Raw genomic sequence first — 27,367 nt, forward strand, 5'->3', positions numbered from 1 at the left:
CTTTACGCAATTACTTATCACCTCCAGAAAACCTTTTTGGACAGCTAAGATTAACACAATCAGGGGTTGGATACTGTCCGCTATGTCTGCAGCGGACATTGATGTCACGGTTTTTAAAGGTCATTCTATCAGAGGGGCTTCAGCTTCAAAAGCAGCAGCGAGAGGCCTTCCTCTTCCTATTATCCTTAAAGCTGCAAGATGGTCTTCCAGTAAGGCCAACTGAAGTGGAACGTTTACAGTTCCTTAGGACCACCACCAGGTGTGTGCTATTCAACCCACTAGCTTTGCTAGGTAGTTATGCCTCCCGGAGGGACAAACTAGAGTTTGCAGGAATCGATGACCTGCAAACTTTCTTTGTCCTAGGTATAAGCATAACCACCTAGCAAAGCGCCCATCCCTCCCTCCCCAGGTTTATTTCTATTGTCTGGTGGTGGCAGGGTATTTCTCTGGTTTGCAAATCTTCTAATTAAAGTAATTTTGTGTGTTTGTTTTCTTTTTCACTTATATTTATTTATATTTATTCTGTTTATCTTTACAGATTACAACCGGCTACCCAGACAGGATCATCAAGCCAAGGACCCTCCTAAATAGTTCTGGAGGTTAAGAAGCTTCTTCCAGAAGTTCTTTAAATATGAGTTATACTATACTAATATTTCTCTCAGAGACTGTTTTGTTTTTTCACCTTCATGATCAAAGATTGTTTTGTTACATTTTCATATGTTACTATTAACTGTCAGTACTTCAGAAATGTTTATTTATTGTTACTTTATTATATTGTCTTTCCACTCATGACATAACCCTTTCATAGGAGTAAATTCATGTTTGGTTGAGTAAATAAATCATTGTTACCCCCCTTACATTGTCAGTGGTGCTCTTTTCCTTTGTTAGGTTTAGTACCGTGTACATTGATATCTATCCTACATTAAGGGGTTTCTTTGTCTCTAGATGAGTTAACCATCTGCAGTATCCCGATTTTAAAATCTGAGGTGATCAGGGCTGCAGCGAGCTACACGGCTGTCCTGATCACCTGATCACCTGATTGGCTAAAATGCTGTTGCTGTGCAGGAGCACAGCACAAGCGTTTTTAGTGTGGCAAAAATTTTCTCCGGGAGGCTGCCACATACCCACTAGATTTGCTAGGTGGTTATGCTTATCCCTAGGTCAAAGAAAGTTTGCAGGTCATCAATTCCTGCAAACTCTAGTATGCTTCTATGTGTGACTGTAACTGTGTGTGTGTGTGTGTGTGTGTGTGTGTGTTACTGTGTCTGCATCTGTGTGCGTGACTATCTGCCTCTGTGTGTGTGGCTGTCTGACCTTTATGTTTGACTGATTGCCTGTATGTGACTGTAGTTCTGTGTGTGTGACTGTCTGCCTCTGTGTGTTTGGCTTTGTGCCTATTTTTGACTGTAACTGTGTGTGTGTCTGTGTGTGACTGTGTGTGTGTGGCTGTGTGCCTCTGTGTGACTGTAACTGTGTGTGTGTCTGTGTGTGACTGTGTGTGTGTGGCTGTGTGCCTCTGTGTGACTGTAACTGTGTGTGTGTGCTCACAGCCGCCATCCTCACAACAGCCCCACTTATCCAACACTACATGCACTACACAGACACTACTTCATGCACATACACTGCATCCACTAGACACACTGGATCCACTACATAAACACTAGATACACTACACACACATAGACACTGCAAAGACATGGAAAGCAGGGGACATGGATGGAAGGGGGTGGGGAGGGGGGCAAAAAAGACACGGATTCTTCAATCCCTGGGGTAGACGCGAGCTGTACAGACAGTGCGGCTACATCTAAGGTGTGACAAATTAACTACCTGGCTGAGATTGCAGTTTGCAGGGGGATTAAGGGAGCGTATGTGTGTGTACATGTATACACACACATCCATGCACGTTTTATAACGACCCACCTACTTTTGTCCCTGGCCTACTTTTGTCCCCCTAAAAATAAATCCTGGAGACGCCACTGCTCCTTCTAAGATCAGACATCAGATCGAATGAGTGGAGAAACACAGATTTTGCCTTTTCAGTGCCCCAGCAGAAAGCCCACATTGTGTATTGCTGATTTCTATGTTACTGAAATACATTTTAAAATAATACTTGCTTGTTATAATAAAATACTAATAACATTTCATATGGCAAGTCTCTCTTTACATGCTAATTTCTCACTGACCACAGTTTGTATTATTTAACATGATAATCAGCATTTTGTTTCAAATAGCAAAGTTTTTGCTATATGCAATGCAAGTGAAATGTTGCATATATTACCTTTTTTTTTTTTTTGCACAATTTTGTAAAAAGACTATCATATGGATGGAAAAATAGAATTGTTAAAATTTTGCCGGTGAGCAAAAAAAGCACAACTTAATTTTACATTTTTACTTTTTTAGCAACTAATAAATCGACCTGTTTGTGTATATTTCAATGTAGACTTGTTTCAGGACCAGGCAGAGTACTTTAATTAAAATAAAAACAAATAAAACTCTGACAATCGACATGGCTTATTAGTGAGTGAGAGAGATTTATTTGCTGCTCTTCTGTTATCAGCAAACTACTACACAAACACTAACCATCCACAACTCTAAAATTCTTATTGATGAGACAGAATTAGTTTCACACAAGGCTCACTGATCAAACATTAACTGGCTCACTTCGGGCTTTCTTTCTGGCAAGGCACATTGCTTCCAAAATGTTGCAGATTACGGAAAGAATCTGATCTCTCATCCAATGAAAGGGATTAAGGGCGATGCGAGAGCAATTAAACTTAAAATAAATTGTGTTGCATCTAAAATGGGCGGAATCGTCTGTGGATGAAAGATTGTAGGTACCACCTTGCTTTCGAAAATAAATTCTCGCTGGCATGAAGTCACAGCTTATTTCACATCCGGTTTATCCAGTGTCTACCTTGGAAAAGCAACAAAAAAGAAATAAATAAATATATATATATATATATATATATAAATAAAATAATACTTACATTTTTTTTAAATAAAGCCTTGTTGCAGCTGCTATATCTAAATCCAAACTGGAAAGGTTTTTTTTTTTTTTTTGTTTTTTTTGGCGGGGGGAGTGGGTTGAATCTCTCGGAGGGAGGTAGCGATACTCCTTTGATAGCTTCTGCTGGAAGAATGAGAGGCAGGGCCGTGGAGAGCTCCCAGCATCAGCAGCCCCTTTCCCTCTCCTGGCTTTCCAATTCACTTTAATCAGACTGGAATTCTTAAGCGACCTTCTTCCATTCACACTCCTGGAATTTCTAAGCATCCTTTGCTCCAAGGTACCATAGGTAAGGTTATTTTCTATCCTTAATAAGACATCGATGGGATTTTATGGTGTAGTGTTTTGCAACGTGCAACACTGGAGCTGAGACCATTTTCCCCTCTATCACTTTGGAAATCCGCAGCGATCGATGGCCATTACAGTCAAAATATCTATTCTGCTTTGGAAACAGTTGGGATGTGGGGGCAGGAGCATTATGAAATAATGTGGAAGGTTTTCATTTGGAAGTTAATGTGCTATTTTATATATTTCAAAATCTACAAGTGAAGAGAGCTTATTCTACACCACTTGGTCTGGTGATAGATTTTCTGCATTTTTCTTGTGAGACAACGCATGTCTTATTCTGTTTATGAGAGAGATGTGACAATATCGTGATACTACTATTTCAGTATGAGGCTTTAATAAGCATCTGTGATATTTTCAGTTGGTCTGACGTGTTTGCTAAAATAAATAAATGCTGTTAACAGTCTTTTTAGTTAAAGAGGGATCTCTCGCCTTTTCATGCGTTCACTGCATGTTAGACTGTGTTTAGTAGCAAGCCATATGTGAAACATACCATATTTCCAACCACATTGTGTCATGTTAGTTACATTAACAAGCCACATATTCTGTGAGAGGCACAATGGAGGCTGCATATAGTCGAAACATCTAATCATACATGTTTGGGTTATCACGATGCTGGCATGTAAGCAATGTTTCTGATATTTTTTTTTTATATAAAAATCTATACTTATTATTCTTGAGGGTATTCTTGCGGGTAATACATGAACAAGGGTTTACTAGGTTAAATTCTTTATCAAATCTATGATAAAAACAGTTTCTTTGCCCAGCTGCTTCAGATTGTAGATATTATTCCAGCGTACTGGTGTGTTCGTCATTTTCATCCCCTAAAGTACTGGAAAACGTTAGTTACGGCTATTTATTAATACACAGTTTACTGCAGTAGTGTACTTTTTCTTTACTAATGCCTTCATAACACATGTAATCTACTCCTTTTTCAGAAATACACTAACTTATTAGAGTAGGTGAACAGAAAGATTTTTGGAATGCTTAGTTCCCAAGGCCAAATTCTTCTGTAAAATTTGCATTCTGTTTGGTGCACTCTACTTTTTTCTTTCAATATTGACCATTTCTGTGTTTTCTTTCTTGGTTCATTGTTTGATCCAGAAAGAACAGCAATGTTAAGTATTATTGAAATAAGTACATTTACATGATGGAATATTACAATTTTTGAAATCTTACCAAAAGACCATGAAAACATGTTTGAGAGACTTCATTAATATTAAGTTATATTTGTTATGCTTTTCAAGAATATATAGCAGGTCACAAATTCTAATTTTAAACATTTCTTTTAGAATACCAGTTCACAGAAAACACTTGACATAGTTTTATGTTTATTTTCAAATCATGCATACAAGTTCCATATATATCTTGGACATTTAAATTTAAGAAACAATATATGTCTTTATTTTCCAAATTCTTTGTCTGTGCTACATATAATCTTTCAAATATCTTAAGGTTGAGTTAAAAGCTTGTCGTGATGTTAAAATGAGTGTATTGTATGTTAAGGTTTTTTACACCCCACCTCCTATAGAATGTAAGCTCGATTGAGCAGGGTCCTCTTCAACCTATTGTTCCCGTAAGTTCATTTGCAATTGTCCTATTTATAGTTAAATCCCCTCTCATAATATTGTAAAGCGCTACGGAATCTGTTGGCGCTATATAAATGTCAATAATAATAAATAATAAGGTTTAATTTGTTAAAAACATTCTCAAGTTACATTCATTGTTTGTAATTCATTGTTTGTAATTATGTTAATTTACAGTTCTGAAATTTTAGCAATGAGGAGGAAAAGCAACTTGATTGATTGTCTCTGGGTCTGGACACTTATATTGAATTCATTAACTCAAATAAGGTGAGTTGGTTGACAGTAAAAACACAGCTTGAAAACATTCACGAATGGCATTATATTTTATAGATTACATGAAAAAGATTGTGATGAAATGCAGTTAAATACATTTACATTTTAAATAATGTATTATGAGTCTAGACACCTGAAATGTGCTAATGTGGATGTTTAATTTGGATGGATATGAAAGTGTATTAACAATAAACTGTACTAGGCAATGCATAATGCCATACGGTTTAGGCCACATCATTGTATCTTTAATGGATTTCTTTTTTAAGAGAAATGTAACAAGATTAATTTATACAATCTCATAATTCACTCATATTATGCCTCTTCCTACAATACAATACCACATAGTATACACAAATTATAATGCATTCCACATATTGTAGCAAGTGTTGTCATTTATACAAAATTTACAATTTGGTCAAGTTCTCTCATGTTTCTAATTAGTTTTTGTAATAAATTGGTTTACAGTCAGAAAGTACATGTATTAAAATCTGTAAAACAATTCCAATGTATATCTATATGATGTTAATAATATGTAGTTAGGCCTACTGGACTCTCAGTGGGATTAATTATGCAGTAATATTTTGTTGCAGTGTTATATTTGAAAATGTTTGTATAGCCATCCTTTAACTGTTATAATCAATTTGCAAGAAAACACAAGTTTGGATATTATTTATGTGTTTTTTGAGGCAATAATTGGACAAAACTTACCACATGAGGGCCAGTAGCATATTTTATTTAATTAACAAGTGGGACAATAAAATATGAATAACCATTTAAATTCAGGATAAAGGATTACAGCTGAGATGATGATGCACCAGAATTGTATTTTACAAAATGCATGACCAAGAGTCTCATTTTGTGCAAAATAAACATAACTCTTTTGTTTCTTTGGACATATACAAACATTTTTTTTTTAATCAAAGGCTTTTCTGACATCTGTATACTTGAAAATGAGGAAGCAGAATCACAAACCAATTTAAAGGTCACTTGAATCAGAAATGTCATCTGAATTTTGGAGTGTGTATTTTTATTCTTGTTTTTGTTGTTGTTGCACATAGACTATAGTTTATGACCTATAAAATGTTGTCTTATTTACCAAAAAAAGTTGCAATGAATTAAGTAATTGGCATTTTATTTTCTCTGATGATAGATGGATATATAGATTTTATTTTCAGTAAATTAAAGTTTCTGTAGAAAATTTAAAATGTGGTGCATTATTGTTCCAGCCAAAATAAGGTGAAATGGGTGTTACTACTATAATGACCTGTAGATGGAGTTAGTGCACAGTGCATTAGTATATGGTAAAGGTGAGTTTTAATACTTATTTTAAACAAGGACTATCCATAAGAGATCAGTTGCTTATTTACCTATGTTTTGAATCTAATCTACTCTATTGTGTAATCTTGTGAACTATTTTATATTTAATGGTATCATGTTGGTTCAGCTGCTAAACAGAAATAACTGGTTATAAATAGAAAAATAATGTAAATAACTGATAGTAAATTATTTAATTAAATACAGTTTTGCTCAAAGCATTTAAAGGTTAGCATTTTTTATAGCATTGCTACAATAATTTGTTCAGTTGATATTAGATTTGATCTGTAACTTTGCATCATCCCCAACATTTTAAAATGCAGTTGCCTACAAATAAATCCATAGCTGTTTGAAATACAGACTATGGAATACAGTTTAAATTCTACAGCCAAAACCCAATTAAATATATAAGTATTGCTTATATTGCTCCTCATCCATCAATTTCTATCTTTGAGTGTTTTCCATACCCATACTGACTGCTTTTCTGATTTATTCTGATCACATCAGCAAAGGTGTTTTTAGAGTTGACATTCACCTTAATCTTGATGCCCTTCTGGTATCCTTGAGAAGTGTACATACACCAATTTGTATAACAATAACCATGTTTATAAGAAGAAAGGAAGAGTATATAATGTAAAGAAGAGTGGGTGAAATGTTTACCTTTTGATCTGTAAAATATTACTAAGAAAAAATAATTTCCGTAAATATATTTTTAATCTCTTGTCAAAATTGTCGCAATAGTAAGGTATGTTTAACATTAGCTGGTAAAGGAGCTTTAACAATTTGTAAAAAAAATTATTATGAAACCCATTGCATTTTCCATAGGAATATACATCGCATTAGCATGTTTGCCAAATATTGATTTTTCAATTAACCCTTTCAATACCCAAATCGTATTTAAACATTTTTATTTTCATGTATTTTACAGTATGAAATGTAGTCCATAAAGCCTCACCCATCCTCTGTACAGTAGTTATGACCAGCCTATAGAGTAACACATTTCTCTGCTAGAAGGCACTAGTTACTGATATAATTTCTGTACATTTGATGCAAGTATAAACTTACCCCCAGCTTCCAACCAGTACAGAAAGTTTAAATGGGTTGTATTATTCCTATAGTCACAGATGGGGGAGGTGTGAATGATCAATTTCACTGTCACCATTACATTATACATTAGCATTACAAAGATTGCTAAATGTAGCTAGAACAGTTATTAATACATTTATTTTAGAAATGTATAGTTTAACTGTTTTTACAATTTTATATATATATATATATATATATATATATATATATATATATATACATATATACAGAAAATGATACTTGGCTTGAGAAAGACCCAAATGGGTCGAAACGTCGGCTAATTTTTATGTAATACCCATTGGAATAAATTACCCTTTTTTCACTTAAGTCCTTGGAGTGCATCTCTTTATTTTTGTTTATATATATATATATATATATATATATATATATATATATATATATATATATATATATATATATATAAAGAGTTCCTCATCTGGATCATACAAGGGGAGTTTCCCTAAAGGTTTCTTTGTGAGGTGTATGATAAGCAAGCCTTGTAAAAGTAAAGTCTCGTCTCTGTGCAGACTATCTGAAAGTTGCTACATGCCAATCTACCCATGTGCCATATATTATGCAATATCAAACAGGAGATATCTCAAGACAACATAGAAGCTGCTAATTCCCAGAATGAATACGGAAGGAATCATTGGGGATGGATACATTCAGAGGATGAGGATATTCAGCCTATTTTAGTACCTCCAGAATCAGCTCAAGTGGACCATTTGATTTCCAGAGTCTGAAGGTTCTTATATCTGAAAGAATTTTCTAAGGTTGAGCCTTCTACCTCGAGCCTTTCTTTTTCTGATTTCAGAAGGAAAAGAACATCTTTTCCAGTTCACGGTACCATTGAGATCTTTATTATGGAGGAATGGTTCTACACTGAGAGAAGTTTTAAACACAAAGGAGTATCTCAACTCTTTATCCATTGGGATCTCAGATGTTTGTACCTGGAACTTTGCTCCTAAAAGGACAATGAAGTACTTAGAATAGCCAGTGGCAGGGGGGGGGGGGGGGCTGCCCCGGGTTCCACAAGGTAGGGGGGTGCCGTGCAGCAGGGGCGCTGGGCAGCTGACAGAGTTCACACACACGGGATGGGAATACAGCAAAAGAACTGCACAAGGGACCTGTGCAGGAAGAGCACAGAGATCCCAGCAGCAACCACTGACCACCAGAGACCGAGGATCCACTCCAGCCCTTCCAGTCAAGGTAGGAAGGCTGGGTGGACCTCTTAAAAGCAAAAAATTCAAGAAACCACTGTGGTACTCCGCAGATGTGGCCAAAATAGTAAAAAACAAAAAGTTAGCATTTAGTAATTATAAAAAAAACCAGAGTGAGGAAGACAGAATGACCTATAAGATTAGGCAGAAAGAGGCTAAGCAAGTTATAAGAGCTTCCAAATCCCACACAGAAGAGAAAATAGCACAGTCAGTAAAAAAGGGGGACAAAACCTTTTTTAGATACATAAATGAGAAAAGAAAAGTAAAACAAGGATTAGTTAGATTAAAAACAAAAGAAGGAAGGTATGTAGATGAGGATAAAGGTCTAGCTGACTGCCTCAATGAATATTTTTGTTCGGTATTTACAGATGAAAATAGTAAAGACAAATAAGTCAATGGGACCTGATGGAATACACCCAAAGCTATTAAAAGAGCTTAGTGGTGTACTAGCAAAACCATTAACAGATTTATTTAACCAATCATTGATAACAGGAGTAGTCCCAGAAGATTGGAAGTTAGCGAATGTTATGCCCATTCACAAGAAAGGTAATAGGGAGGAGTCGGGCAACTATAGGCCAGTAAGCCTTACTTCAGTAGTGGGGAAAGTGATGGAAACCATGTTAAAGGATAGGATTGTTGAACATCTAAAAACACATGGATTTCAAGATCAGAGACAACATGGGTTTACTTCTGTCAGGATCGGGACAGGGATCCAACACGCAGAGTACAAAGAGTAGAGAGATACGTATACCGGACCTTAGAATGGCCGGACTTAACGTAAGAACTACGTATAGAATGGTCAGAGACAAGCCGAAGTCGAGGGAACGAGAAGACAGGTAAGCGAGAGACAAGCCGAGGTCAAAGGATAACAGAGAAGCAGGAGAGTAATAACAAAGCCGGGTCAGAACCAAAAGACAATCAGGATACAAGAGCACTGTGTGACTAGACTGGCTAGAACCACGACAGGGCAATGAGCAAATGCGGAAAGCTCCATTAAATACCCTGGCTCTAGAGAGTAATCACGCCTCCGACGAGTCCTGATTCGTGTTCCGGGCTTGAGTGGCAGGTCGGACTGGATTAGCGTCATGACGTCGGCTATTGAGCGTCGCGTCATAAAAGGAAGTAGCTCCCTCGCGGCCAGCGTGTAAACGACCGGGGGAACCGCGAGGAACGGGAGAAACGGACCTTCTGGAAGGAGAAACGTCTAAGTCTCTACCCCTCTCAGAGGTAGAGACTACAGGTACCCTGACAGTACCCCCCCTCTCAGAAACGCCCACCGGGCGGAAGGAACCGGGACGAGACGGAAAGCGGGAGTGAAAAGCCCTGCGAAGACGAGGAGCATGGACATCCTCCTGAGGTACCCAAGTCCTCTCCTCAGGACCATATCCTTTCCAGTCCACCAGGTATTGAACCCTCCCGCGGGAGATACGAGAGTCGACGATGGAGTTGATCTCGTACTCCTCCTGGCCCTCAACCTGAACAGAGTGAGGAGGTGAGACCTTGGAGGAGAATCTGTTACAGATTAACGGTTTCAGCAATGAAACATGAAAAGAATTAGGGATACGCAAAGCAGGAGGAAGCGCTAAGCGATACGCAACTGGATTAATTCGAGTCAGAATCCTGTAGGGCCCAATGTAGCGAGGATTGAATTTCATAGAAGGTACCTTCAAACGAATGTTTCTAGTGCTCAACCATACCCTATCCCCAGGCACAAAACTTGGAGCCGCCCTTCTGCGTTTATCAGCGTGTTTTTTATACAGTAAGGAATTATGTAGGAGAATTTGTCGAGTCTGATCCCACAATTTCCTCAGATTGGCAACATGAACATCAACCGACGGTAACCCCTGGGAAGAGGGGACCGAAGGAAGAATGGAAGGATGAAAGCCATAATTCATGAAAAAAGGGCTAGAGTGAGTTGAATCGCAAACGAGATTATTATGTGCGAACTCTGCCCAAGGAATCAGACCAACCCAATCGTCCTGGTGTTCAGAAACAAAACAACGTAGATATTGCTCAATCTTTTGATTGGTACGTTCAGCAGCTCCGTTAGACTGAGGATGATAGGCAGAAGAAAAATTCAATTTGATGCCTAGTTGAGAACAGTATGATCTCCAGAAACGTGAGACAAATTGGGAGCCTCTATCAGAAGTAATTTCAGAAGGGATCCCATGTAAGCGAAAAATTTCTCTTGCAAATATTTCCGCCAATTCAGGAGAAGTCGGAAGTTTAGGTAAAGGTACGAAATGTGCCATCTTGGTAAACCTATCAACCACCGTGAGGATAACAGTCTGTCTTTTAGAAGCAGGCAAATCTACAATAAAGTCCATAGCCAAACAGGTCCAAGGTTTGTCTGGAATCTCCAAGGAATGTAAAAGACCATATGGAAGCGAATGAGGTAGTTTGGTCTTAGTACAGACCTCACAAGCTCCGATGAAATCCTTAACATCCCTCCGTAAAGAAGGCCACCAGAAATCCTTAGAGATCAAGGAATATGTTTTGCGAATGCCCGGATGACCAGCTACCTTACTCTCGTGAAGACACCGTAAGAGCTCCAGTTGGAGTTCAGGAGGAACGAAGTGTCTTGACGCAGGAGTCTGTCTAGGTGCCAGATGCTGCAACTTCATGATCTTGGCAAGCAGCGGAGAATGGATTTTGAGAGTTGTGTTAGCGATAATATTACACTTGGGTACTATAGAAGACAAAACCGGCTCCGATACAGCAGAAGGTTCATATTGACGAGACAAGGCATCGGCTTTAGAATTCTTAGAACCAGGTCTATATGTGAGTATGTAATTGAAGTGAGTGAGAAATATAGACCAACGAGCCTGCCTTGAGGATAATCGCTTAGCCTGCCCAAAATAGGACAAGTTCTTATGATCCGTTAAGATGGTAACAGGATGCAAGGTACCTTCCAATAAATGTCTCCACTCCTTTAAGGCCATGATAACCGCTAGAAGTTCCCTGTCACCAATGTCATATCTGCTCTCAGTACCGGACAATTTTTTGGAAAAATACCCACATGGATGTAATGGTTTATCCACACCTAACCTTTGGGACAGGATAGCACCTATCCCCGTCTCAGAAGCGTCAACTTCGAGTAGGAAGGGCAGAGTAGTATCAGGGTGAACTAAAATTGGTGCGGAAGCAAACAGTTCTTTGAGAGTCTTGAAAGCAAGGAGTGCTTCAGTAGACCAATTCTTAGTGTCAGCCCCCTGTCTGGTCATATTGGTGATAGGAGCAATAATTGAAGAGTATCCCTTAATGAAACGTCTATAGTAATTGGAGAAACCAATAAACCTCTGAATGGCCTTGAGACCCTTAGGTAAAGGCCAATCTAAAATGGATTGGAGTTTCTCCGGATCCATCTTAAACCCCTCCCCAGAAATTACGTAACCAAGAAAGTTTGTCTGGGATTGGTCAAAGCTACATTTCTCCAATTTACAGTACAAGCCGTGTTGAAGGAGTTTGTGCAAAACCCTTCTGACCTGTCCGTGGTGAGTCTCAATTTCTCTAGAATGTATAAGTATATCATCGAGGTATACAATAACACAGTCATGTTGAAATTCCCTGAGAACTTCATTAATTAGGTCCTGAAATACTGCCGGTGCATTACAGAGACCAAAGGGCATTACTGTATACTCATAGTGCCCATAACGAGTATTGAACGCAGTCATCCACTCGTGTCCCTGCTGAATTCTGACCAAGTTATATGCCCCTCTCAGATCTAACTTAGTGAAGATCTTGGAACCCTTTAATCGATCAAAGAGCTCAGTGATCAAGGGAATCGGATAGGCGTTTCTGATGGTAATTTTATTTAAACCTCGGTAGTCAATGCAAGGTCTCAAAGTACCATCCTTCTTTTTAACAAAAAAAAATCCAGCCCCAGCAGGGGAGGAGGACCTCCTAATGAATCCCTTGTCTAGGTTCTCACGAATATACTCCTCTAGAACTAAATTCTCTTTCGTAGACAAAGGGTATACATGACCCCTTGGAGGCATAGTACCAGGAAGTAAATTAATCTTACAGTCAAAGGACCTATGTGGAGGTAAAGTATCGGCCTTTCTTTTGTCAAATACCGCCCTTAAGTCCAGGTACAGGGACGGTATTTGTACTTCTGTAGAGTCGGTAGAATTATTAGGTGTGTTAACTGTGCAAAGCGGTGACACTCTCTTTAAACACTTCTCCTGACAATTCTGGCCCCATGAGACTATCTCTCCTAATTCACAATCAATAATAGGATTATGTCTCTTAAGCCAGGAGTATCCCAGGACTATGGGAACAGAAGGAGATGAAATGAGTAATAGAGATGTCTCCTCCTCGTGTAGGATACCAGTAGTTAAATTAAGAGGTATGGTTTCACAAAAAATCACAGGCTCAACTAAAGGTCTACCATCTATGGCCTCAACGGCCAAGGGTGTGTCCCTTAACTGGGATGGGATAGTGTGTTTGGTGACAAAAACTTGGTCGATAAAGCTTTCAGCAGCTCCAGAGTCTATCAATGCCATAGTCTCTATAGTTCCCTTCTCCCAAGTTAAGGAAACGGGTAATAGAAGCCTGTGATCTTTGTAATTATGAGTAGAGGACAAAATAGAAACACCCAAGGCCTGTCCTCTAGAGAAACTTAGGTGCGAGCGTTTCCCGGGCGATTGGGACAATTCAAACGTAAGTGACCTCTGACTCCACAGTACATACACAATCCCTCCCTTCTCCTGTACTGTCTCTCCTCCTCTGAGAGACGAGTATGGCCTATCTGCATAGGTTCTGGAAAAAGTGGTGTTTTGGCCTCAGGACTTTGAAAAGATGGAGCTAGTCTAAAAGAAGATCTACAGGTTCTATCTCGAGTGTTCTGCCTTTCTCTTAGACGTTCATCAATGCGAGAGATAAACGAAATTAAATCCTCCAAATTCTCAGGAAGCTCTCTAGTAGCTACCTCGTCAAGTATTACATCAGATAGTCCGTTTAGAAACACGTCTATAAAAGCCTGTTCATTCCACTTAACCTCTGCCGCCAAAGACCTGAACTCTAGTGCGTAATCCACAAGTGTTCGGTTATCCTGTCTAAGGCGCAACAGTAATCTAGCTGCATTGACCTTTCTGCCAGGAGGGTCAAAAGTTCTTTTAAAAGCAGCTACAAAGGCATTATAATTGTATACTAATGGATTCTCATTCTCCCACAACGGATTAGCCCATCTCAGAGCTTTCTCAACGAGTAAGGTGATAATAAATCCCACTTTCGCTCTATCTGTAGGATAGGAGCGGGGTTGTAATTCGAAGTGGATACTTATTTGGTTTAAAAAACCACGACACCTCTCAGGAGATCCAGCATAACATACAGGTGGGGTAATTCGGGAAGAAGCCCCTACAGTAGCTACCTCTAGACCTGAATCCACAGGAGAAATAGAAGTATTACGCATCTCCTCTGGTGGATTATTAGGACGAGATAACAACGCCTGTAGCGCTAGTGCCATCTGATCCATTCTGTGTTCCATGGCGTCAAACCTAGGAAGAACCAAGCTGACTGTTTGTACCTGCAGGATTCATTGGCCCTGTCGTAATGTCAGGATCGGGACAGGGATCCAACACGCAGAGTACAAAGAGTAGAGAGATACGTATACCGGACCTTAGAATAGCCGGACTTAACGTAAGAACTACGTATAGAATGGTCAGAGACAAGCCGAGGTCGAGGGAACGAGAAGACAGGTAAGCGAGAGACAAGCCGAGGTCAAAGGATAACAGAGAAGCAGGAGAGTAATAACAAAGCCGGGTCAGAACCAAAAGACAATCAGGATACAAGAGCACTGTGTGACTAGACTGGCTAGAACCACGACAGGGCAATGAACAAATGCGGAAAGCTCCATTAAATACCCTGGCTCTAGAGAGTAATCACGCCTCCGACGAGTCCTGATTCGTGTTCCGGGCTTGAGTGGCAGGTCGGACTGGATTAGCGTCATGACGTCGGCTATTGAGCGTCGCGTCATAAAAGGAAGTAGCTCCCTCGCGGCCGGCGTGTAAACGACCGGGGGAACTGCGAGGAACGGGAGAAACGGACCTTCTGGAAGGAGAAACGTCTAAGTCTCTACCCCTCTCAGAGGTAGAGACTACAGGTACCCTGACAACTTCAGGGAGATCATGCCAAACTAATCTTATTGATTTTTTTGAATGGGTAACTAAAATTATAGATCAGGGTGGTGCAGTAGACATTGCTTACCTAGATTTCAGTAAGGCTTTTGACACTGTTGCACATAGAAGGCTTATCAATAAACTACAATCTTTGAGTTTGGATTTATATATTGTTGAATGGGTAAGGCAGTGGCTGAGTGACAGGCAACAGAGGGTTGTAGTCAATGGAGTATATTCGAAGCTTGGGCTTGTCACCAGTGGGGTACCTCATGGATCTGTACTTGGACCCATTCTCTTTAATATTTTTATTAGTGATATTGCAGAAGGTCTTGATGGTAAGGTGTGTCTTTTTGCGGATGATACTAAGATATGTAACAGGGTTGTTCCAGGAGGGATAAGCCAAATGGAAAATGATTTAGGTAAACTAGAAAAATGGTCAGAGTTGTGGCAACTGACATTTAATGTGGATAAGTGCAAGATAATGCATCTTGGACGTAAAAACCCAAGGGTAGAGTACAGAATACTTGATAGAGTCCTAACCTCAACATCTGAGGAAAGGGATTTAGGGGTGATTATTTCTGATGACTTAAAGGTAGGCAGACAATGTAATAGAGCAGCAGGAAATGCTAGCAGAATGCTTGGTTGTATAGGGAGAGGTATTAGCAGTAGAAAGAGGGAAGTGGTCATGCCACTGTACAGAACACTGGTGAGACCTCACTTGGAGTACTGTACACAGTACTGGAGACCCTATCTTCAGAAGGATATTGATATCTTAGAGAGAGTTCAAAGAAGGGCTACTAAACTGGTTCATGGATTGCAGGATAAAACTTACCAGGAAAGGTTAAAGGATCTTAACATGTATAGCTTGGAGGAAAGACGAGACAGGGGTGATATGATAGAAACATTTAAATACATAAAGGGAATCAACACAGTAAAGGAGGAGACTATATTTAAAAGAAGAAAAACTACCACAACAAGAGGACATAGTCTTAAATTAGAGGGACAAAGGTTTAAAAATAATATCAGGAAGTATTACTTTACTGCGAGGGTAGTGGATGCATGGAATAGCCTTCCAGCTGAAGTGGTAGAGGTTAACACAGTAAAGGAGTTTAAGCATGCGTGGGATAGGCATAAGGCTATCCTAACTATAAGATAAGGCCAGGGACTAATGAAAGTATTTAGAAAACTGGGCAGACTAGATGGGCCGAATGGTTCTTATCTGCCGTCACATTCTATGTTTCTATGTTTCTATGTTAATTATGAAATGTGTGTATGTGTGTGATGTTTGTGTGTGTATGTCTAATTATGTGTGTCTGTGATTATTTTGACTGTGGTATCTTATGTGGTAGCCCTCCCCTATATATTGTTCCTAGAGTCACCACTATGTCTGCTTGTGTGTCAATGTGTATCTGTGTGTCACTGTGTCTGTGTATCTGCATGTATGTCAGTGTGTGTGTATATGTGTATGTACATACATCTCAAAATCTCGCAAATACTACACACAAATACACTCATGCATTTCAACACTACATACAAACCCCACCATTATATATAACCACACCACTGCATTTAAATACCACACAACTCACAAATGCATTCTTGCATTCAAATGCCAAAACTACATACAAACACACCCCTACATTCACTCACACATACTCCATACAAAAACATGCTTACATTCAAACACACAAACACCGCTCGGTGCTAAATATATTAAAACAATTTGCAGTTGTTTTTTACATTTAAAGTTGGGGGGAAGGCGGGGCGGGGGTGTAAAAATAGGATCCGCCCCGGGTGTCATATGCTCTAGGTACGCCCCTGAGAATGGCTAAATGTTCAACTCTGCCTGAAAACAATGCGGGATCTCTCTGAGACTCCATGGTGCATAGATGGTCTTGATCCTCTCTAAAAATCTGATGTAGCAGCTGCCACATGCTTTCATCCTGCCTGCAAACTCGTTTTTCAATCTCTAAGGATCTAAGATTGGTTTGGATAATTTGGAGGAGCATATCAGAGATAAACTTCCTTTTGTCTGTTAACATTAAGCCAGAAATAGTCTTCAGCTAACAAGCTTTTCTATAGGTTGTGTTATACCAGAAATATGACTTTCTTGTCAAATATTTTTTATTGAAAGGTTTTCATTTTTAACAATAATAATCATTGTAACACAATGACATATATGGAATAAAGAAAACATATAAATCAAACAAACAGAAAGAAACGGGGGGAAAATATCCATCCATTCTAAAATTGATAACTTATGCTTTATGAAAAACACTACATAGTGTCAAATAAGGTGTAAAAGCACTTTGCACGTACTGGTAATAAATAGTGTACAAACATTTGCTTATACAAACAGAACAAGAGTAAAAGGAGAGGCATATAAACTACAATCTGACAAAAAATGAATCCTCCCAAATGTTACAGTGGTAAGTTAATGATTCAGTTGTGTTGGCAATCCGAGGTGCATCTCATAGCACTTATTCTCTAAGGCCAATGTTAATACCTCTTTAATAGCAGGAATTACGTCAGACCTCCAATAATGTGGTATTACAATAGTGGTCGCTATCAAGACGTGGCCTACCATTATCTTATCTACTTTGGTAAAGTTTTCAGGAAATTACTTGAATAAACATAGTTCTGGAGTCAAAGTCACAACAGAAATAGTTATAGCCTTGATTATTGTATGTACATTCTTCCAAAATAATTATAAACGTGGACAATGCCAACACATATGAGAATATGTGCCTGTTTGCCCACAGCCACGCCAACATACATTTGTAGAATTGGGGTATGTTTTCTGGAGCTTGGATGGAGTCAGATACAACTGATATAAAACTTTTATAGTGGTTCTCCAAATGAGCCGAACACTGGGTGATACCTTTCAAATTTAAAGAAATAGCCAACCAGTCATCAAGAGACATTTCTCTCTGGAGATCCATCTCCAAATGCAACTATGTAATCCAATTTGGTTTGGGGCCTAGCATTAATATAGGAATAACATAATGATATAGTAAGTTTCCTTCCTGGGTTATTAATATATATTTTTCTATTTGGGACTTCTATAAATGAGTATATTTTTGGTCAAGTATTAGGACTTCAAATATCTTGCTTAATCTGGTAACTACAATCTCATAATTAGTGGCATCTGAATCTTCTAAATCATGTTTTATTCTAAATTTGTCAAATGGTAACAATTAATTATTTGAGAAAAAAATATCCAGATTATGTAGAGAAATGAACCCCAGAGTATCACATTTTAAAATGGACAATGGCATGGGCCCTGGATCACAAAACTGTTCCCTTTACCTGCCTAAACATTATAGGCAACATTGGCGCTCGGGCAACCAACATAGAGGTCAGTGATGTACACCCGATCTTTGCATAGCTTAGTGGCTTTATTCTTTCAGCCTACAATGGCAACATTCACAAGCCTGTAGTGATGTTGCGAACACAAAATTTTCAATGACTTCAATGGGCAGGCGAATTTTAAAACCCACAGGGACTCTTTCTGGCCACAAAAGTGATGGAAAAGTTGTTTAACCCCTTAAGGACACATGACGTGTGTGACACGTCATGATTCCCTTTTATTCCAGAAGTTTGGTCCTTAAGGGGTTAAAGGGGACTAACACCTGGACTGTGGCATGCCGAAGGGGGATCCATGGCAAAACTCCCATGGAAAATTACACAGTTGATGCAGAGTCTGGTTTTAATCCATAAAGGGCATAAATCACCTAACATTCCTAAATCACAATGGATATGGATTGACACCTGACATATGACATATTGACACCTTGACATATGGATTGACACCTGTCCTCAGAGACCCTGATACACACTGACACAGAGCAGAATAGGGACTGTTCCCCCTAAATAGGGTCACTTGGCAGATATGGATTGACACCTATCCTAAGGATCCCTGATACACACTGACACAGAGCAGAATAGGGACTGTTCCCCCTACATAGGGTCACTTGGCAGATATGGATTGACACCTGTCCTCAGAGACCATGATACACACTGACAAAGAGCAGAATAGAGACTGTTCCTCCAACATAGGGTCACTTGGCAGATATGGATTGACACCTGTCCTCAGAGATCATGATACACACTGACACAGAGCAGAAAAGGGACTGTTCCCCCTACATAGGGTCACTTGGCAGATATGGATTGACACCTGTCCTCAGAGACCATGATACACACTGACACAGAGCAGAATATAGACTGTCCCCCCTACATAGGGTCACTTGGCAGATATGGATTGACACCTGTCCTCAGAGATCATGATACACACTGACACAGAACAGAATAGGGACTGTTCCCCCTACATAGGGTCACTTGGCAGATATGGATTGACACCTGTCCTCAGAGCCACTGATACACACTGACACAGAACAGAATAGGGACTGTTCCCCCTACATAGGGTCACTTGGCAGATATGGATTGACACCTGTCCTCAGAGATCATGATACACACTGACACAGAGCAGAAAAGGGACTGTTCCCCCTACATAGGGTCACTTGGCAGATATGGATTGACACCTGTCCTCAGAGACCATGATACACACTGACACAGAGCAGAATAGACACTGTCCCCCCTACATAGGGTCACTTGGAAGATATGGATTGACACCTGTCCTCAGAGACCATGATACACACTGACACAGAGCAGAATAGAGACTGTTCCCCCTACATAGGGTCACTTGGCAGATATGGATTGACACCTGTCCTCAGAGATCATTATACACACTGACACAGAGCAGAATATAGACTGTTCCCCAGACATAGGGTCACTTGGCAGATATGGATTGACACCTGTCCTCAGAGACCATGATACACACTGACACAGAGCAGAATAGAGACTGTTCCCTCTTACATAGGGTCACTAAGCAGATATGGATTGACACCTGTCCTCAGAGACCATGATACACACTGACACAGAGCAGAATAGGGACTGTTCCCCCTAAATAGGGTCACTTGGCAGATATGGATTGACACCTGTCCTCAGAAATCATGATACACACTGACACAGAACAGAATAGAGACTGTTCCCCCTACATAGGGTCACTTGGCATATATGGATTGCCACCTGTCCTCAGAGCCCCTGATACTCACTGACACAGAGCAGAATAGGGACTGTTCCCCCTACATAGGATCACTTGGCAAGTATGGATTGACACCTATCCTAAGGATCCCTGATACACACTGACACAGAGCAGAATAGGGACTGTTCCCCCTACATAGGGTCACTTGGCAGATATGGATTGACACCTGTCCTCAGAGACCTAATTGTGTAATAATGGTAATACTATTACCTATTATATAATATTGGCAGGGGCAAGGAAATTCCCTCTAAATAGATGGGTATAGGCAGAGAGTATGGAGACCGGAGTGATAAAGTGTCAATAAGGTGATATAAAGTTAAATGTATCACAGACACACAGACACCCTTTCTCTTAGCTAGTTTCCAGAAATGCTGGATAGGTAGAAGGGCTATAAAGACTCAGAGAGGTTTAAGAAGAATCCTCTAAACTAGCCCTAATCTCCTTAAACACCTTCAAGGGTGTTCTAAGCTAAAGTTCAAACTAAACGTTTAGATGACTGCCTGATTTCCCATCACAGATGCTGGCTAGGAATAACAGTGTGCAAGACAAAGAGTGGGTCTAAGTGCCCATAGTTCAGTAAAGTGTCTCTAGTGAAGTGAAAAAGAGAATAACGAGCTGGCGCCCAAGAGAATAACGAGCTGGCGCCCTATCATGGGACGTGTATAAGGCATCGATTTTAGGAACCGGGAGATGGAAAAAGATGCTTGGTCGGTCCTCCTACTTCAAATTTGGGGCACTGCGCGTGCAATCTAATGTGCCACCAGATAGGAGTGGTGTGTTAAGTAGTACTAGTCCTATCAGTTTAATCCCTGTTATGTGCCTTTTTTTGGGCTTGGTTTTTGAAGCCACAGTGCAGCACCAGAGGGCCGAAAAATTAGGCATGTACACATGCCTGAAAAATTAGGTATTGTTGCAGCCGCTGCTGTAGCAGCGGCCATAAAAATTGATGTTTGTTTCCCAGGCAGAAAGTGCCCTAAAACATTGCGGCTTGAACCCTAGTTGGTGGCGGATAAGTCACGCAAGTCAACCGGCATTCAGAGCTAAAATACAGCAGCGTGTGGACCATTTTTAGCCCAAGGCAGCTCATCTCATCAGGCCTTTTTTAGTTGAATGTATCGTCCACTGTCAGTCCCTTCGGGATACATCCCTCATTCATCTTAATAAAGGTGAGGTAATCTAGACTTTTTTGACCTAGGCAACTTCTCTTCTCAGTGACAATACCTCCTGCTGCACTGAAGGTCCTTTCTGACAGGACACTTGAAGCGGGGCAGGCCAGAAGTTCTATCACAAATTGGGATAGCTCAGGCCACAGGTCAAGCCTGCACACCCAGTAGTCAAGGGGTTCATTGCTCCTCAGAGTGTCGATATCTGCAGTTAAGGCGAGGTAGTCTGCTACCTGTCGGTCGAGTCGTTCTCTGAGGGTGGATCCCGAAGGGCTGTGGCGATGCGTAGGACTTAAAAAGCTCTGCATGTCCTCCATCAACAACACGTCTTTAAAGCGTCCTGTCCGTGCCGGCGTGGTCGAGGGGGGAGGAGGATGACTTTCACCTCTTCCCCTGTTAGATTCCCGTTGTGCTGTGACATCACCCTTATACGCTGTGTAAAGCATACTTTTTAATTTATTTTGCAAATGCTGCATCCTTTCCGACTTGTTGTAATTTGGTAACATTTCCGCCACTTTCTGCTTATACCGGGGGTCTAGTAGCATGGACACCCAGTACAGGTCGTTCTCCTTCAGACTTTTTATACGAGGGTCCCTCAACAGGCACGACAGCATGAAAGACCCCATTTGCACAAGGTTGGATGCCGAGCTACTCATTTCTCTTTCCTCCTCCTCAGTGATCTGAATGAAGGTATGTTCTTCCCCCCAGCCACGTACAACACCACGTGTACCAGATAGGTGACAACAAGCACCCTGGGATGCCTGTAGTGGTTGGTCTTCCTCCTCCTACTCAAAGCCACATTCCTCCTCTGACTCCTCTTCCTCACAATCCTCTTCCAGCGTTGCCGCAGGTCCAGCAAGTGATGGTGATAAGGCTGTTTCTGGTGGTGATGGTGACCACAACTCTTCCTCTTCACGCTTATCTACGGCCTGATCCAGCACTCTTCACAGGGCACGCTCCAGGAAGAAAACAAATGGTATGATGTCACTGATGGTGCCTTCGGTTCGACTGACTAGGTTTGTCACCTCCTCAAAAGGACGCATGAGCCTACAGGCATTGCACATGAGCGTCCAGTAACGTGGCAAAAAAATTCCCAGCTCCCCAGAGGCTGTCCTAGCACCCCGGTCATACAAATATTCATTAATGGCTTTTTCTTGTTGGAGCAGGCGGTCGAACATTAGGAGTGTTGAATTCCAACATGTCGGGCTGTCGCGAATCAAGCGCCTCACTGGCATGTTGTTTCGCCGCTGGATATCTGCAAAGTGCGCTATGGCCGTGTAGGAATGCCTGAAATGGCCACACACCTTCCTGGCCTGCTTCAGGACGTCCTGTAAGCCTGTGTACTAATGCACAAAGCGTTGTACGATCAGATTAATCACATGTGCCATGCACGGCACATGTGTCAACTTGCCCAACTTCAATGCCGCCCAAAAATTTGTTCCATTGTCACAAACCACTTTGCCGATATCCAGTTGCTGCAGAGTCAGCCACTTTTCCACCTGTGCCTTCAGAGCGGACAGGAGTACTTGTCCGGTGTGACTCTCTGCTTTCAAGCAAGTCAAACCCAAGATGGCGTGACACATCCGTATCCAGGATGTGGAATAGTACCTGGGGAGCTGGGGGTGTGCCGTTGATGTGGAGCAAGACGCAGCAGCAGAAGAGGACTCAGCCGAGGAGGTTATGGAAGAGGATGGAGTAGGAGGAGTAGAGGAGGTGGCAGCAGGCCTGCCTGCAAGTCGTGGCGGTGTCACCAACTCCTCTGTAGAGCCACGCATTCCATGCTTGGCAGCCATCAGCAGGTTTACCCAATGCGCAGTGTCGGTGATATACCTGCCCTGACCATGCTTTGTAGACCAGGTATCAGTGGTCAGATGGACCCTTGCCCCAACACTGTGTGCCAGACATGCCATTACTTCCTTTTGCACAATCGAGTACAGGTTGGGGATTGCGTCCGGGTACCTTCCACTGCGGTGTCCCAATAGCTACAAATTTTTTGAACGCCTCAGACTCCACCAGCTTGTATGGTAAAAGCTGGCGGGCTAATAGTTCAGACAAGCCAGCTGTCAGACACTGGGCAATGGGGTGACTTTGACATTGGCTTCTTACGCTCAAACATGTCCTTGACAGACACCTGACTGTGGGCAGATGAGCGGGAACTGCTCAAGGCGAGAGACGGAGTGGCGGATGGTTGAGAGGGGGCAAGGAGGACAGCAGTGGTTGACGTGGCTGAAGATGCTGGACCAGGAGGAGGATGGCAGCTTTGAGTTTGTGTGCTGCTTGTACTCATGTGTTGATCCCATAGGCGTGTGTGATGTGCGATCATGTGCCTACGCAAAGCAGTTGTACCTAGGTGGGTGTTGGACTTCCCACGACTCAGTTTCTTTTGGCACAGTTTGCAAATGACATCGCTGTTGTCAGAGGCAGACACACAAAAAAATGCCACAATGCTGAGCTCTGCAATGACGGCATTCTGGTGGTGGACACAGCATGCGTTGATTGGCGTGCTGTCGGGCTGACCCTGGGTGCCGATGCATGCTGTCTGACTGTGCCACTAGCTCCTTGCGACGACCTCCCACTGCTTCCAACTCGTCTCCTCCTCCTCCTCTCTGTCTCCCCATCTGAACTTTCGCCCTGTTCTTCTTCTTGCCGAGCGGGCACCCACGTGACATCCATGGACGCATCATCATCATCAACCGCTTCACTTGTATCTGACAACTCAGCAAAGGAAGCAGCGGGGGGTACAACATCATCATCATCACACCGTACATCCATGTGTTTAATGCTGCCTGCCTGAGATATATCCCTGTTATCTACATCCTCTGGCAATAATGGTTGCGCATCACTCATTTCTTCAAACGGATGTGTAAATAACTCCTCTGACATACCAAGGGAAGCGGCTGTGGTGCTAGTGTTGGTGGTGGCGGCAGGCGGGTGAGTGGTATCTTGAGAGGTGCCCGAAGCTAAGCTGGAGGAGGATGGTGCGTCAAGGTTCCGAGCGGAAGCTGTAGAAGATTGGGTGTCCTGTGTTAGCCAGTCAACTATGTCCTCAGAACTTTTCAAGTTCAGGGTACGTGGCCTCTGAAAACTGGGCATTATTCTAGGGCCAAAGGGAATCACAGCACCATGACCACGATGGCCCCTGCGGGGTTGCCTGCCTCTACCTGTCATATTTTTTTGGATTAGTTGTACTATGCATGCAAGCTACTGTGCGACCAGATATGAGTGGCAATGTGCACTTGCAGAGGTTGGCAGAGCACACGCTGAAGTCCTGACACCCGCTTTAAGGACACTGACTGCTATTAGCTTACAGTGAAAAAATTTTTTTTCTTTATAAAGGCACGCTATAGTGACACCAGATATGAGTGGCAAAGTGCACTTGCAGAGGTTGGCAGAGTACACGCTGAAGACCTGACACCTGCTTTAAGGACACTGGCTGCTATTAGCTTACAGTGAAAACCTTTTTCTCTTTTTAAAGGCACGCTATAGAGACACCAGATATGAGTGGCAAAGTACACTGGCAGAGGTTGGCAGAGTACACGCTGAAGGCCTGAAACCCAGACGCTTGCAGACAACTAACTGCTATTAGCTTACAGTGAAAATCTTTTTTTCTTTTTAAAGGCACGCTATAGTGACACCAGATATGAATGGCAAGGTGCACTTGCAGAGGTTGGCAGAGTACACGCTGAAGGTCTGACACCTGCTTTAAGGACACTGACTGCTATTAGCTTACAGTGAAAAACTTTTTTTCTTTTTAAAGGCACGCTATAGAGACACCAGATATGATTGGCAAAGTACACTGGCAGAGGTTGGCAGAGTACACGCTGAAGGCCTGACACCCAGACGCTTGCAGACAACTAACTGCTATTAAGTTACAGTGAAAAACTTTTTTCTTTTTAAAGGCACGCTATTGTGACACCAGATATGATTGGCAAAGTACACTGGCAGAGGTTGGCAGAGTACACGCTGAAGGCCTGACACCCAGACGCTTGCAGACAACTAACTGCTATTAGCTTACAGTGAAAAACTTTTTTTCTTTTTAAAGGCACGCTATAGAGACACTAGATATGAGTGGCAAAGTGCACTTGCAGAGGTTGGCAGAGTACACGCTAAAGGCCTGACACCCGCTTTAAGGACACTGACTGCTATTAGCTTACAGTGAAAAACTTTTTTTCTTTTTAAAGGCTCGCTATTGTGACACCATATATGAGTGGCAAAGTACACTGGCAGAGGTTGGCAGAGTACACGCTGAAGGCCTGACACCACGACGCTTGCAGACAACTAACTGCTATTAGCTTACAGTGAAAAACGTTTTTTCTTTTTAAAGGCACGCTTTAGAGACACCAGATATGAGTGGCAAAGTACACTGGCAGAGGTTGGCAGAGTACACGCTGAAGGCCTGACACCCAACTAACTGCTATTTAATCTATTACTGTGAATTTTTTTTTTGTTTTTAAATGCAAGCTTAAGCTATTGTGACACCAGATATGAGTGGTGGCACTGGGCAAGTGGGCACAGTATCCACTGTGAGCCTGACACAGAAGCTGGCAGGCAGGCAATTGCAATTACATTACACAAAAAAAAAAAAGCATACTGATGTTCTAGCCCTAAAAAGGGCTTTTTGGGGTGCTGTCCTTACAGCAGAGATCAGATGAATCCTTAAGGACTGTAGTGGACACTGAATACCCTAGCCTAGCTATCAATTTCCCTATCAAATGAGCAGCAGCTACACTTTCCCTCCTCTATCTAAGAATGCAGCTTCAGAATGAATCTAAAATGGATGCTGTACAGGAGGTGGAAGGGTCTGGAAGGGAGGGTCTGCTGCTAATTTGCTGGAATGTGTCTGCTGACCGTGAGGCACAGGGTCAAAGTTTACTCAATGATGACGAATAGGGGGCGGATCGAACCGCGCATGTGTTTGCCCGCCGTGGCGAACGCGAACACGCTATGTTCGCCGTGAACTATTCGCCGGCGAACAGTTCGGTACATCACTAGTCCTTTGTTATGGTATTTTCCTGATTTTAGAGTGCAATTTTATTTTTTTTAAACTCCGATTTTATTGTGAGTTTAAAAGTGTCAAGGTAAATAGAAGAAGAAAGGATCACGCAGGCTCCGAACAAGTAGTTCAGCATTACAACTTAATACACACGTATTCAGAGGTTATCCGCTGGGAAACATAGGTAACTGTGTATTCAGAGCAGGGCCGGTGCAAGGATTTTTGCCACCCTAGGCAAAAGTAAAGTTTGCCGCCCCCCCATGTGACATCACCATGTCCCACCCATATGATATGCCATGTTAACTAACACCAGTGCTGCAGTGCCACCGTGTTTACATTAAAGGCCTGCAGGGGCAGGCTATAGTCACCAGAACCACTACATTAAGCTGCAGTGGTTCTGGGGACTATAGTGTTTCTTTAATGTGAGGTAAATTAGAGATTAGTGCCACTAATAATATACTAGATTGCCTACTTACAACCAGATGAGGATGATGATGGGCTCTAGCTGCAGTCTGGCTCCACAGGTCTGGTGCTCTCTGGAGGCTGATTGTAACTGTGGTCACAAAAATCAATGTTCTGGGAGAACGGGAAGCAGCTCCATTTTTTGGGGCCCTTTACACAGCTGAAGGTCTGGGTCCCAGGGTCCACCTTTATGTTCCACCAATGAGTTTGTTCACAGGGGGTAGAGTGTGTAGGGGATGTCCTGATATGTGTGTAAGGAATGCATTGTGTGTCTGTGTGTGTAAGGGATGCATTGTGTGTAAGTGTTGCATTGCTTGTGTGTGTGTGTCTGTGTGTGTAATGCATTGTGTGTTTTTCTGTGTGCAAGGGGTGCATTGTCTTTGTGTGTTAGGGGTGCATTGTGTGTGTGTGTGTGTGATGGATGTCAGTCTCTCCCCCCTCCCTTGTCACTCTCTTCTCCCCCCTCTCCCTCCCTTGTCACTCTCTTCTCCCCCCTCCCTTGTCCCTCTCTTCTCCCCCGTCCCTCTCTTCTCCCCCTCCCTTGTCACTCTCTTCTCCCCCCTTGTCACTTTCTTCTCCCTCCGTTGTCACTCTCTTCTCCACTCCCCACTCTCATTCCCCCTCCCTCCCCTGTCACTCTCATCCCCCTGTCAATTAATTTATTTCTCTCCCCCGTCAATGCCCCTCCCTGTAAATTT

At 41.8% G+C, this 27,367-nt stretch overlaps 1 protein-coding gene across 1 annotated transcript in view; it reads left to right on the top strand.

Annotated features, from left to right (window-relative positions):
• Nucleotides 1–3,129: 3,129 nt before the first annotated feature.
• GABRA1 (gamma-aminobutyric acid type A receptor subunit alpha1) overlaps nucleotides 3,130–27,367 on the top strand; it is a 708,344-nt gene continuing 684,106 nt past the window's right edge. The window contains exons 1-2 of the mRNA XM_063447498.1: nucleotides 3,130–3,293; nucleotides 5,113–5,202. Coding sequence (XP_063303568.1) covers nucleotides 5,129–5,202 — 74 coding nt within the window. The 5' untranslated portion in view covers nucleotides 3,130–3,293; nucleotides 5,113–5,128. The remainder of the gene's footprint in view (nucleotides 3,294–5,112; nucleotides 5,203–27,367) is intronic.

Source organism: Pelobates fuscus, chromosome 3 (assembly GCF_036172605.1).
Source record: "Pelobates fuscus isolate aPelFus1 chromosome 3, aPelFus1.pri, whole genome shotgun sequence".
NCBI lineage: Eukaryota > Metazoa > Chordata > Amphibia > Anura > Pelobatidae > Pelobates > Pelobates fuscus.